We start from the raw sequence: 13,625 nt of genomic DNA on the forward strand, positions 1-13,625 counted from the left end.
ACAGAATGTAAGCTTCTCAAGGGCTGCCTTCCTTCTGCCTCCCATGCTTATCAGCACCATTCCTGACACGCAGTCAGGCTTCTTAAATGTTTGCTGAATGACTGACTGATTCACCCACTGCAGGATCTGAGCCTTGTCTTCCGGCACAGCCCTTAAATCCCCCGTGTCTCGGTGACAGCCTTCTGGCGATGCTGGGGGCCTATGGATGAGCGTCTCCTACGTAGCTGGACACAGGCCCCTGGGGCCAGGCTTGACTCCTCTCTCTTCCTCCCCGCTGGGGTACCTTTGAGAGCCCGGGGGCCCCTGGGGCCTCACAGGAGGACATCGGGGAAGGGTCTTAGCAGAAGAATATTCCATTCCTTTGCATGCGGAGTTTATAAGGAGCTTTGCAAAGTGGCCTCTAGGAGGCCCCCAGGCTCTCAAAGGTACCCCGGTGGGGTGGGAGAGACAGGGGTCAAGCCTGGTCCTAGGGACACCAGGGGGAGGGGGAGGTTCTAGGTCGGCAGCGGGAGGCTGAGGCCTGACCAGAAGGGGCCGGATTGGGGGAGGGGCCTTCCCAGACTGCTGGGTCACGTTCTTCTCTCTCCTCCTTACTTCAGTGAACCTCATCACTGTCTCCTTGTCCCCGTCACCTCCTGGTCTCACTCCTTTCTTCTCTCCTTTCTCTCTAAATGCAGCCATGAGCCTCTCCAGCACCAAGGTACAGTACAACTTTCCTGTTGACCTTCCCGGTCAGCCCTTGGGGTACACTCATCCTCCACCAGCCCATTGTACAGGGAGCAAAGTTGAGTCTAGGGTCGCCAGCTGAGGATGGGGAAGGCAGGCTTTTCAAAGGTGGACAGGTCATCCTAGAGTCCAGTCTATGCAAAAGAATCTCGCCATCTAGACTCACAGTCAGCAGCATTAGAGCGCCAGTCCTAGTCTGGGACAGCTGGACGGGCCCCTCCGAGCGGCTCATCAGCCCTTCGTTCATGCCAGGCTTGGGAGTTTGAGTCTTCCTCTGGAGATCACTGGGAGCCGTTGAATCGTGGCGGCAGCCGAAGAAGCCATGGGAGGGAAGGGCCTCCGAAGGAAGAGGGGGGAGGACAGAGCCTGGGGGGCATCCAGTCGGAGGGATCCAGGAGAGTTGAGGAAGGAACTGTCAGACAGCTGGGAAGAGGGTGTTGAGAATCAGGACCATGGCAGCCCAGGGAGAAGAAATCATTAGGGAGAAGAGAGCGGTCCGCAGAGGACTCGAGGAGGGGGAGGCCCAAGGAGAAGCCATCAGACTTGGGGGGCGGGGCTTCCTCGATGACCTTCGAGCTGAGCTCTATCTAGGAATCCACCCGAAGGACAAATCCATAAACCTCCATGTGGCTGGGCTGGAGCACGAAGGGGAAGGGAGACAAAGCCTGGCATCGCCCCACTGCTGGGGCGTCCACAGGGCTGGAGGAGGCAGAGGGAGGGCAGGGAAGAAGCTCACCCCAACCCCATCTGGAAGCTCTGGGTTCAGGCCAATGATTCTCGCTAAGTGCTAGGCACTGTCGACTCTGGGAAGCTTTCTCCAATATCAGTGCCCTGGTGCAAAGCACCAGTGGCCCTGCCCTCGTTAGTGCTAGGCCTGAAAGAAATTAGTGTCAGCTGAGGATGAACCAAGTCTTAAGGAGTTGGAGGGCACTGTGAGGAAATAGAGGCAGTGGCTCTGATCGTAATTGGGTAATTGAGCCTGGTGGGGGGAAGGTATTGCAGGGGTACAGTGCTGCTGTTTAGGATTAAAGAGGCCTGAGCGTGTTTGGGGGCAGATGGGAAGCAGCTGGTTGAGGAGAGAAGCTTTACAGAGATCTGGAGGCACGTTTCCAGAGACATCCTAGAAGGGATTCCTGCATTCATGGGCTCCTACGAGGGTCCTAGGTCTAGAACTGGGAGGGACCCTGGAGACCATCCCCCTCTTTTTACAGATAGGAAAACTGAGGCCCAGGAAGGGGAAGGGACTTGCCCAGAGTGACACAAATAGTTGAAAATGGCAAAGCTGGGGATTTGAACCCAGACCCTCTGCCTCCAGATGCACTGTACTCTACCCACTATGCCACCCTGGGTTGCACCAGATTCCCCATCTCTGAGGATCCAGGATCCAGCTCCAGGATTCTCCCATCTGATGAAATTGAGATGAGGGCAGAGCCTGGAGGCTGCCTTGTTTCTGGGTGCTGGGAACCCTAGGGAGCCCCTTCCCCCATCCGTTGTTTCTATAGGTGACAGGCAGACACAAGGTACTGATTTGGGACTGGCTGAACTCCCCTGCTGGTTTTCTCCAGGGCCTGTGGCCAGCGAGAAAGCCCTGGCAACCTCCCAAAGCATAGTAGGAGAAGGAGAGTTAGAAAATCATGGGTTGTTCTTCTGTGACATTTCTGTTTCTAAAGCTAGTTGTTTGTTAGCATAAGGCCCTTCTGCCCCAGGTAGGGGCAGGTGCAAGGAAAGAGCATTCGGATTGCACAAGTACCTTGGGTTTGCTGACATTTCACACCAAGGAGTCAGGGCTCACCTGGCTTTGCCCCTTGCCAAACCTCCACTCCAGGTGGAAGGCCTCACTTAAATAAGAAAAAAGTATTAGCTTTGAGAGCAGGAGGGTAAACAGAAGCACAATTCATGAATAGAGGTGAGTGTTCTTCCCTGTCACAGGAGTGTCAGTGGATCCAGCTAGGGACCTGACTGAGCCAGGTGAGGTGGGGGGAGGGGAGAGGAAAGGATGGAGATGCCTAGTTGGGGTGGGGGTGGGGGAGTCAGGTGAGGTGGGGGGCGAAGAGAGAATGGAGCTGCCCAGGTTGGGGTGGCAGGGGGGGGGGGTGGCCAGGTGAGGTGGGGGGAGGGGAGAGGAGAGGATAGAGCTGCCCAGGTTGGGATCGGGGGCTACAGAAAGACAATTAAGCAGTTCCCGTCTGGGCTCAGACAGGATTCAAAGGCAGGGCCCGCCCTCTGAATTCCTGGGAGCTTTTTTCTCCTAGGCTTGGCTCTGCAGGGTCTGGGCCTTTGGGGGATCAGCTTCAAGCTGTACCCTCGGCCCAGCCAGGCCTCATTCAACAGGGGGTCAGGGGGAGCTTGAAATCCCAGAAAACCTCAAGAGCCTGGGCCCTGCCCCCACCCTAAGCCTGGGGACTTTGGAGGGCCTGAGAGAGCTTCGGCCACCACTGAGAGCCAGGGTCTGGGCTTATAGGATGAGATGAGAGGGTCCGGGCAGGGTTAAGGCCATAACAGAGAAGGAGCCTGGTGTGGCCCAGGGCCTCTGCTTCTGCAGAGCCTCAGCTGACCCCTGAGAGGGGGTGTGTGTGTGTGTGTGTGTGTGTGTGTGTGTGTGTGTGTACATGTGTCTGTATGAAGGCCTGAAGGTGTGAGCGTGTACACGTGGTCTGAATGTGCCTGGGGTGGCTGAGCCCCCGTGTCTGCGTGGGAGTGCTGGTGCAGTGCGTGCAAGGGGTCTGATTGCTGCTCCTTACTGTTTATTTGCCTCAGCTTTTATTTTGTAAACAAAGAGAGGACTTATTAATGTAAATTAGGAACAGGGCAGGGTGTCCTGCAGGGGGCCGGCCTGGTGCAGAGGCTGCTGCAGCTGCCCTCCCTAGGGACCCCAGGGCCCCCTAGCCTCTGACTGGCAGTCCTGAAGAAGCCTGTCCTCAGGTCTGCTCTCCTCCCTTTGTAACAGGCCCCTAGCTAACCAGCACAGACTCCCCAGGGTCTCTTGGTGCATACCCTGGGTCTGACCCACTAGCCCTGGACACGGGAGGACTTGGGTTTGACCCTTGACTGGCCTCTTTCTAACTCAGTGACCTCTCTCTGTGCCTCAGTTTCCATTTCTGTAAAATAAATGAATTTGGACTAACGGTTCCCTAAAGTCTCTTTAAAGTTCTGGCCCAGCCTGGGAGTGTCCGAGGCTGGCCCAGTCTCAGAGTCTCCGGGGCTCTGGCCTGGCCCAGGAGTGTCTGGGGGTCGTCAGCCCAGCTGGGTCTCTAATGCTGTCTTCCCCCTACCCGGTTACAGAAACCATATGCTTGCCAGATCCCTGGCTGCTCCAAGCGCTACACGGACCCGAGCTCCCTCCGCAAGCACGTGAAAGCCCACTCTGCCAAGGAGCAGCAGGTACGAAAAAAGGTAAGCGCTCTGAGGGGCTGCCTCCTGGGGCTTCAGCCTGCTGGGCCTGGGCACTTGTGGCAAAGAGGCCAGTGTGAATCCTGCCTCTGCCTGTCGCTGCTTGCAGAATCTCAGACAAGCTGTTTGATTCAAGGGGAAGAGAGGGACTAGCACGTGTGAAGCACCTACTGTGTGCCAAGCTGAGCATTCATGCAGAATGCGTTCCGTTCTCTCATTTAAATGCCTCAGCATCCCTAGGGGGGAGACGTTACAGGTATTTGTGCCCCATTTTACAGAGGAGCGGACTGAGGCCGACAGCGGTCTTCCTGAGGTCACACGGTGTGGCAGGATTTGAAATCTCTTCCATGACTCTGAAGTCAAGTGCTCCGTCCACTTCACTTTTCTGGGCCTCAGTTTCTTCATCTGTAAAATGAAGTCCAGCGGAGAGAGTGCCCTGTCCTTGGAGTCAGGAAGAAGTCTGGAAGACCCGAGTTCAAATCCAGCCTTAGCCATTTTACTAGCGGGTTACTTCCCTTCTGTGGGCTTGGTTTCCTCCCCATCCAGGCCCAAAGCTGCTCTTTTCAACGCCCTTGATGCCCCCCCACCCCACCCCTGGCAGGCTGCTGGGTTATCAGCAGGTCAGGGTGGCCTGGGCCCAGCCTTTCCCAGGATCAAACAGCAGCCTGGCCTCGAACACAAACCCAGCGCTTGGCACAGTGGGTGCCTGACAAATGTTCGTTGACTGTTGACTCCACCTCTCAAGTCTGTAGCTCTCTAAAGGTTCCAGAGCACCACCCTTAAAACACTCCCCGGGGGGGCAGTATACAGATTATGATCCCCATTTTGCAGACAGGGAAACTGAGGTTCAAGAAAGTTAAGTGACCAACTCAAGATCACACTGTCTTAGACCTAGAACCAGAAAGGGGCCTCAAAAGCCACAGAGTCCAGCCCTCTTATCTGAGGCCCAGCATGAAGAGGCCAAGATATCCAGCTAGGAGCAGAGATTTGAACCCAGAGCCAATACTTTTCCTCTCTGGCATGCCAGATCCTCTGGCTCCACAGGCTGGCGGTGCTTGGGCCTGCTGCCCCCTTTGTTGTGGGCTCTGCTTTAGTGTCCGGCTTGCCACTGGCAGGCTCAGATTTCCCTTCTTCTCCCATCACTTGGCTTCTCCAGGCCTTCTGATGCTCTTGGGGAGACTCTGCCTCCGGTCCCCAGAAGAGGCCAGTGAGGGGCTCGGCTTCAGGCTGATTTAGAGTGGGAAAGGTCCACCCTCTTCCTTTACAAGCCAGGAAACTGAAGCCCAGATGGCTCTCCCAAAGTCACACGGGCAGTCATGCCCTCACATTCGAGAGAGCGACCCGTTTCCCATCTCACACAAGCAGCCATCCAGGGCTTCGAATGCTAACCCACTTTCCCCAGGCCCTGCTGGGTCTGAAGGGCGTGGCCGGGGCCCAGGGGAGCCTGAGATACAGAACCGTAAAGTCTTCCACAATGGTTCGTCCTTAATGGCCCTGGGAGATGATGAATGTTTCTGGGTAACCCGAGCCCTGTATTATGACAACGACTTGGCAGCTGGGTTGTGTTTAAAAAGAGAATTAGAAATGCTTTTCTTTCCTAATTCTCCTCTCCTGCTGGTTTTAATATGAGCGACATTGTGGTTAGCTAGAACATGTCTTGGCTGTTTTTTGCCAAAACGTTCGTTTACATGGAGAACAGCTGCCAAGTCGCGGGAGCCGTATGCACTCGGGAGTCAGGCAGCAGTGCCCTGGTCCTGGGCACAGCTGGCAACTTGGACCCCAGGGCACACGGGGGGAAGAGTTCTTCTGGCCGGGTCCATGTCCCAGAGCCTCAGAGGGAACATGGAGGAGAATCTAGTTCGAGCTGTTTTGTAATCAGGTTGTAATCCAGTCCCTGCTACATCCCTAGCCTGTGTTTGAAGGGTACACCCCAAGTGATGGGGAGCTCATTACCTCCTGGGGCAGCCTTTCTTCTCTCTCTTCATTAATCACTTGTTGCTTGCAGGGTATTGGGCTCAGTTCGAGGAATGCAGAAATGTCAGTTTTAAGGGAGCCCTCTGACCCCCAGCCTTCCCAGGTTTGGTTTTCTCCTTCTTTACCAAGTCCAAACTGGAAGTCTCGCTGTCCCCAAATGTGCCCCACTGTTTTCCGATCTCCCTGTTCCCTCCTCACCTTCCCGCCTGCCTGTCTTCATAGACCCAGATAAGGTGCCCCTTCCTCCTGGAAGCCCTCCCTGATCTACCGTCACCTCCCCCTGAACTCTTAATTCTCTTCGCTTCTGCCTCCACCATATGCTTTCACATTCGATCACTTATCTGTGGCTTGTGGCCCCACTTAAACCTTCAGCTCTTCCACTGCGAAGACCATGGTTTTCTGATGGTGCTCAGCAATGGAACAAGCCATCTTGTGAGGGGGGAGCAGCTCCCCATCAGTAGGTGCAGAACGCTGGCCTTGGAGTCTAGTCAGCAATTTATCCAGTGTGCTGGGTCAAAAGCCTGAGTTCGAGTTCTGCCTCAGATTCCTAGCTGCGCATTAGGTATTTAAAGGAGGCCAGATGCCAGTAGACATTGGCCGGCGGATTTGCACTTGAGTCAGGCCTTGAACCCAGGGGCCTCCGCGGTTCTTTCCATTGGTGCTTTGTTCTTTGGATCCCTCACAGTGGTGAGCTCAGAGTTTCCCACAAAACAGCCACATCTATGCGTGGAAAGATGACTCATATCAGACGACATGGGTTCGACTCCCATTTCTGCCACTTACTGTCTTTGCTTTTGGCCTCAAGTCCCTTCTCTGGGCCTCAGTTTCCCTGTCTGTAAAATGTAGGGTTTGGACTAGAAGGCCTCTGAGAAATCCCGCCGGGCCTTTGGTGAGTGAGAGTGCCATTGGCAACCACGTCGGCTAAGCTAACCCTCTGTTTGCTCATCTCCTAGCTGCACGTGTGCACAGAGGTCGAGCCGGACGTCCTGAATGAGTGCCTGGGCATCCCACAGGTTCCCCCAACCTCCCAGCATGGCCTGGATGGGAAGTGTGGAAGACCTGTGGGCCATGAGCTGCTCCCAGGTAAGGCAGCCACGGTGGGGGCCGGCGGTCCCGAGGGAGGAGTGGAACGAGGCCCGAAGTTCTTGATTCAGTCTAGAACAGGCCCATTCAGAACCTGGCTTGGGGCGAGGGGTAAACCACAGATGTAGCTGGATCTGAGAGAGGGGCTTGATCCATCCCTCAGTACGCATTTATTAAGCACCTACTGTGTGCCAGCCTCTGTGCTAACGACTGGAGATACAAAGGCAAAAAGAGCCCCTGCCCTCAGGGAGCTTATGTTCTCATCAAAGAGACAGCCCCTGCACAGGGACTGTACAGGTTAAATGAGTAGTAATCACAGAGGGAAGGGTGCTCAAGGTGGGAAGGGGGTGTCTGAGAACAGCCTCCCACAGAGGGTGGGATTAGAGCTGAGCCTTGAAGGAAGCCAGAAGAAGAGCATTCCAGGTTTGGAGAGGGTGATGATGAGGACCTGAGGACCGTGGCCAGTGTGACCTGACTTCAGTTAGGGGGAAGAAGCCAGGAGAGGGAGGAGGGGCTCGTTGGTGAGGGGTTTTGAAGGCTAAATCAGGGTGTTTCGTATTGGATCCTGGAGGGAATGGGAGCTGGTGCAAGTCATTGAGCGGAAGAGACGACCTCATTGGTGGCTGAAGGGAGGATGGACTGGAGTGGGGAGAGACCTGAGGCCAGCAGCCACCAGAGACTGTTAGAACATCCAGGGATGAAAGGACCAGTGTCCGAGGAGGGAAGGACACATATTCGAGAGATGTTAGGAAGGTCACATCAACCCCTTCAACATGGGGCCCCGGAGGACTCCTGGGTTGGACCAGGGTCTGGCATTGCCCCCCACAGTAAGAGGGAGATCAGGAGGTGGGGAGGGCTGGAGGGGGAAAGGTCATGAGTTCTGTTTGGTTCTTATTGGTGATGTGAGATTGGAGGTAGGAGAGAGGTCAGGGATGGATAGCTGGGTCTCAGAATCATGTGCATGGAGGTGATCATTGCCTGTGGAAGCTTTTCAGGTTGGGGGGGTCCTAGAGAGGGGGAAGAGAAGAAGCATCAGCCATGGTGGGAGGGTGGGGTCTGGAGGAGGATTCTGCAGAGGACTCTGAAGAGGGGTCAAATAAGCTTTGCTGGGCCTGAGCCACAGAGTGGAATGGCCCAAGGAGGGGCTCGATGGGGCCACAGGGGGGTCAAGAACGAGGAGCAGTAAGAAAAGCCTTCTAGATGCAGCCACTAAGAGAGCACTGGCAACTTTCCTCCAAAACCTTCCCTCCATTGTCCAGCCGCCTCCAGCTGCAAAACCTTCCTCCCTAGGGTGACCTAGGCCCCATCCAGGAGCTTCAGAGAATGCAGGGGCAGGGGCCACACCCAGCCCTGCTCCATCCTGGACCTTGGGCACAGCACTTCTCTTGGGGATTCATTGTCCTTGTCTGTAAAGTGACATTGTCCTCATCTGTAAAGCAGGCAGAGCTGGGAGATCCTTGGGTGTCTAACAATCTTTCTTCTGTGTTCTAACATTCTCTGGTTCTAAGGCCCCTCCCAGCCCTGACATCCCCTGTTCTCAGGCCCCTCCCAGCTCTGACATCCCTGTTCTAAGCCCCCTCCCAGCTCTGACATCCCCTGTTCTCAGGGCCCTCCCAGCTCTGATATCCCCTGTTCTAAGCCCCCTCCCAGCTCTGACATCCCCTGTTCTCAGGCCCCTCCCAGCTCTGACATCCTCTGTTCTAAGGCCCCACCCACCTCTGACATCCCCTGTTCTCAGGCCCCTCTCAGCTCTGATATTCCCTGTTCTAAGCTCCCTCCCAGCTCTGACATCCCCTGTTCTCAGGCCCCTCCCAGCTCTGACATACCCTGTTCTAAGGCCCCTCCCAGCCCTGATATCCCCAGTTCTAAGCTCCCTCCCAGCCCTGACATCCCCAGTTCTAAGCTCCCTCCCAGCCCTGACATCCCCTGTTCTCAGGCCCCTCCCAGCTCTGACATCCCCTGTTCTCAGGCCCCTCCCATCCCTGACATACCTTGTTCTAAGGGCCCTCCCAGCTCTGGGTCTCTGTCCCAGCCTTACATGCTCCTCGCTCCCTCCCCGTGCTGACGTCCATCCTCTGCCCACTCCCCTGGCTCCCAGGCACCCACAGATAGCACAGCCAGAGAAAGCTGGGCTCGTGTTTCAGGCCAAACGGGTCGCCAGCATTCTCTGGTGCACCACATGGGAAGTGATACCAGATAATGGCCTTTTTATTCCAGTTGAAAACACTCATTTGGGGGCTTGTTTTTTTGTTTTTTCAAAGAAACCACAATAGCCGTATGTGGAGCCTCAGCCCGTTGGGATTTCTCAGATTACTCCAAACTTTTTTTTAATGTTTTAACTTTATTTTTTCTCCCTCAAAGTTGGAGCGGTTTCAGGTTTTAAAATATGTCAGGGATAGAAGCCAATCCTATGGAGAAGCAGAGCACCGTCATTCAGGGAGTCAGGCTTCAAAGCAAGTTTGGACTCTGGTCCAGGGAAGAGGCCTACAGTGCCAGAGTGGAGCCCACGCTTCCCCTTCCCTCCAGCCCACCCTCCTCCATTTGACAAGTGGGGAGAGTGAGGCACCAGGGGGAAGAGGGACTTTGTCAGAGAACCCAGTCAGTCAGAGGGTCCTGGATAGAGAATGTGATGTTCCCAGCTGGTGGATTGTGGGGTTGTAGATACAGAGCCAGGACCATCCTGAGAGCCTAGAGAGGGCAGTGACTTGTCCAAGGTGTTAGCCTGGTACCCTGGAGGGAGGGTTGGTCTTGGGGACCAGAGGTCCAGACTGGCCTTGGTGCCAGCTGTGGGACCCCGGGCAAGTGCTTTAGACTGTTTCCTTCTCTGTAAAATGAGGCTCATCATAGCACCTACTTCCCATGACTCATGTCAAGTGCTTGTAAACCTCAAAAGCACTGAGAGTGGCCGCCTGTCCTGTCATGACACCTTGATGGTGCGGACCCTGAAGGTGGGCTTGTGGTGACTGCTTCCCTCTGCTCCCTGACCCCTCCTGCCACCCCCTACTCATCACTGACCCGGGACCACTGCTGAGTGCTGCAGTGCTCCAGCTTTGGAGAGACCCAGGAGACCTTGGCAGACAGGGAGGGACCCCTCCACGATGGGGACATTCTTAGCAGGGCAGAAAGCTGCGGCTGCTACGTTAGGTTGGGAGAGGTAGGGGGAGACAGAGGGGAGGAAGAGAGGGAGGGAGACAGAAAGAGAGACAGAGACAGAGAAGGAGAGAGGCAAAGAGGAGACACAGAGAAAGAGACACAGAGAGGGAGAGGAGGGAGGGAGGGAGACAGAGGAAGGAGAGAAAGAGGGAGGAAGGGGGGAGAGGGGGGGACAGAGGGACAGAGGAAAGGAGAGAGACAGGGAGAGAGAGAGAAACAGAGAAGGAGATGGGGGGAGAGAAACACAGAGGGAGAGGAGGGAGGGAGACAGAGGAAAGAGAAAGAGAGGGGGAGAGAGAGAGGCAAAGAGGAGACAGAGAAAGAGACATAGAGAGAGAGAGGAGGGAGGGAGGGAGAGGAAAGAGAGAAAAAGAGGGAAAGGGAGGGAGAGAGAGAGAGGAGGAGGGAGACAGAGGAAAGAAGAAAGAGAGAGGAAGAAAGGGGGGAGAGAGAGAGAGAGAGACAGAAACACAAGGAGATGGGGGGGGGAGAAACACAGAGGGAGAGGAGGGAGGGAGACAGAGGAAAGAGAAAGAGAGGGGAAGAGAGAGGCAAAGAGGAGACACAAGGAAAGAGACAGAGAGAGAGAGAGAGGAGGGAGGGAGAGGAAAGAGAGAAAAAGAGGGTGAGGGGGAGAGAGAGAGGAGGAGGAGGAGGAGGGAGACAGAGGAAAGAGAGGAAGAAAGGGGGGAGAGAGAGAGACAGAGAAACAGAAGGAGACGGGGGGGGGCAGAGAGAAACAGAGGGAGAGAGGAGGGAGGGAGACAGGAAAGAGAAAGAAAGAGAGAGGGAGAAAGGTAAGGAGAGAGACAGAGGGAGAGAGAGAGAGGAGGGAGGGAGACAGAAGTGGAGGAAAGAGAGATAGAAAGAGGGAGATAGAGAAAGAGAGGCGGAGACAGAGAATGGGAGTGAGAGGGAGTGAGAGAGAGACAAAGACAGAGACAGAGAGGGATGGAGAGAGGGAGACAGAAGTGGGGAAGAGAGACAGAGGAAAGAGGGAGACAGAGGAGGAGGGAGACAGACAGGGCGAGGGGAGAGAGGATGGGGAGAAAGCGCATTCATGGGCCGGGCTTGGTCTTTGGTACCTATGTGACTGACCGTCAGTCTCCTCCTTTATAAATCAGCCCAGGGGATCTCCAAGCCCTGCTGTGACTGAGATCTGCCCAGCTGGCTGGAGATCTCCATTGATGTGCCAGGGCGGCAGGGATGGGGGTTGGGGGGAGGTGGAAAGTCCATTTTCTCTGCCTCTGAGTCTGGGATGACACACTATTAAATATGTATGGAAGCAAGCCTGGATCTGCTCCCCAGAGGGTCAGGGAAAGAGCCCTGGCCATGGTGCCAGGAGGGACCAGGGTTCGAATGTCAGTTCTGACCCTCAGTAGTGGGATGTCCTGGGCAAGTCCCCCACTCTGAGCCTGGGTAGCACCGGCCTCACCTTCCTCACCAGTGGCTGTCAGGAAAGTTCCAGCACACCTTCAAGAGCTGGGAGTCCTCTTGTACAATCTTGTTTTGAGGATGGGGAAACTGAGGCCCATGGGGGGGAATCCTTCGAGCTGGGGGCAGAGCAGGGCCCGAAGCCCTGCCTCTGGGCTCCTTTGCTTCTCACTCTGGGCTTTTTGGCTCTCAGGCCCTCCCCCTCACAGCTGCCCAGGGCAGCGCTGTTTGGGGAACAGATGTTTGGGCCAAAGGTTAAACAATTGTGAATTGTGATTGATGACATGTATTTACACTCTGAAGTGGTTCAGGGAGGCAGGGTCCGGGATGCTCAGTCCTGACAGGGGCCTGAGAGGGGCTGGCGAACCCAAGAGGGAGTGCTCTGGCCTGAGGCCTGTCCAGGTGTGGGGGTGAGCAGCGGGGTGGGGAGAAGAAGTGAGCCAGAGCCAAGCTCCTCAGCCAGACTGGGAACATCCTGAGGGCTAAGAAGGTTGGCTAGGTAGTGAGGCTCCCCGCCTAACCTGGAGCTTATTCACAGCCATCCCCTGCTCTTAATGCCCTCCCACCCAAACTGCTTCATATCAATCAACATAGCATGGAACATCATTCCCCTACACACTCTGTGTTCTACCAGATGGGCCAGTTTGCCGCTTCTCCCTCGTGAAGTTCCATCTCTCAACCCCATACCTTTGCCTAGGCTGTGCCTTCTACCAGGAATGTCCTCCCTCTTCACCTTTGCCTCTTAGAATCTTTAACTTCCTTCAAAGCTCATCTCAGGTGCCACTTCCTAGGAGAAAGCCTTGCCTGATCCCAACTCCCCCTCCCCTTCGCCAGTTGTTAATGAACTATCTGCCCTTGAATTAATTACCCAGCACTGTTCCTGCCAGTGTTCCAGAGTGTTCCTTCAGAACAAGGACTGTTTTTCCATCGGGTCTTTGTGGCCCTGGTACCTAGCACACAGTAGGTGTTTGCCAAAGGCTTGTGTGTGGCAGGGCTGAGTCCAAAGCCAACATGAAGCTTTGGGGCTGCAGGCAGAAACCCCCCAGTACTGAATTGGTAAAAAGGAGCAGGGTCAGGATTCGGTCCCTGAAAAGTGAGGACCACACCCAGCTGAGCTGGGAGTGATGGCAAAGACAGGGCTCCAGCCTGGTCTCCCAAGGGCCCTGAGCTGCCGCCTTGGGTCCCAGGAGCCAGCTAGAAGATGATAGAGTCAGAGACTTTTGAAAGTTGCCCGGCCTTACCCTCTCATTCTACTGCTCAGGAAACAGGGGCCCAGAGAGGTTAAGTGAACAAGGTCAGCATGTATGAAGCTCCTGTGGGGGCCAGGCCCTGCACGTGGCTCCACAGGTACAAAGAATGACCCCCCCAAAATAAGAAACTAGTTCAGGATGGGGAGACCAGTCTCATGGGGAGAGGTTTTCAAACTGCAGAATCGGCTCCTTCCAAGGCTGTGTCCCCACCCCTTCCTCGTCTGTGGGCCTGACTCCCTCACTGGCCCTGGGGGGCTTTCCCCTTCCCCAGACTCCTCCTACCTCTGCCCTAATCCCCATCTACACTCGCTCAAGTTCTGGATTAAAAGGGAACCCTTGGGGGATTCTCAACAATAAAAGCAGCTCCATCCCATAAGTATGGGGCTGGGGTGGTTGATCCAGAAGCATCAGATCCAGCCCCCAGGCTAAAGTTTTAGTGACAATTGTGATTTGCATATCTTCGGAGACAGGGAGCTCACTACCTCCAAGGCTGCCTAGGCCACACACAGACAGTTCTCTTTGTTAGAAAGTCTCCTCTCCATGGAGCTGAAATGTGCCTCCTAAACCCCACTGTGTTCTGGTTCATCCCTCTGACACTGGCCAGTTCAGCCCTTC

At 55.3% G+C, this 13,625-nt stretch overlaps 1 protein-coding gene across 1 annotated transcript in view; it reads left to right on the forward strand.

The window, feature by feature from the left end:
- GLIS1 (GLIS family zinc finger 1) overlaps positions 1 to 13,625 on the forward strand; it is a 135,014-nt gene that overhangs the window by 96,515 nt on the left and 24,874 nt on the right. Inside the window, exons 9-10 of the mRNA XM_036755442.1 lie at positions 4,009 to 4,119; positions 7,044 to 7,173. Coding sequence (XP_036611337.1) covers positions 4,009 to 4,119; positions 7,044 to 7,173 — 241 coding nt within the window. The remainder of the gene's footprint in view (positions 1 to 4,008; positions 4,120 to 7,043; positions 7,174 to 13,625) is intronic.

This window comes from Trichosurus vulpecula, chromosome 4 (genome assembly GCF_011100635.1).
Source record: "Trichosurus vulpecula isolate mTriVul1 chromosome 4, mTriVul1.pri, whole genome shotgun sequence".
Lineage (NCBI taxonomy): Eukaryota > Metazoa > Chordata > Mammalia > Diprotodontia > Phalangeridae > Trichosurus > Trichosurus vulpecula.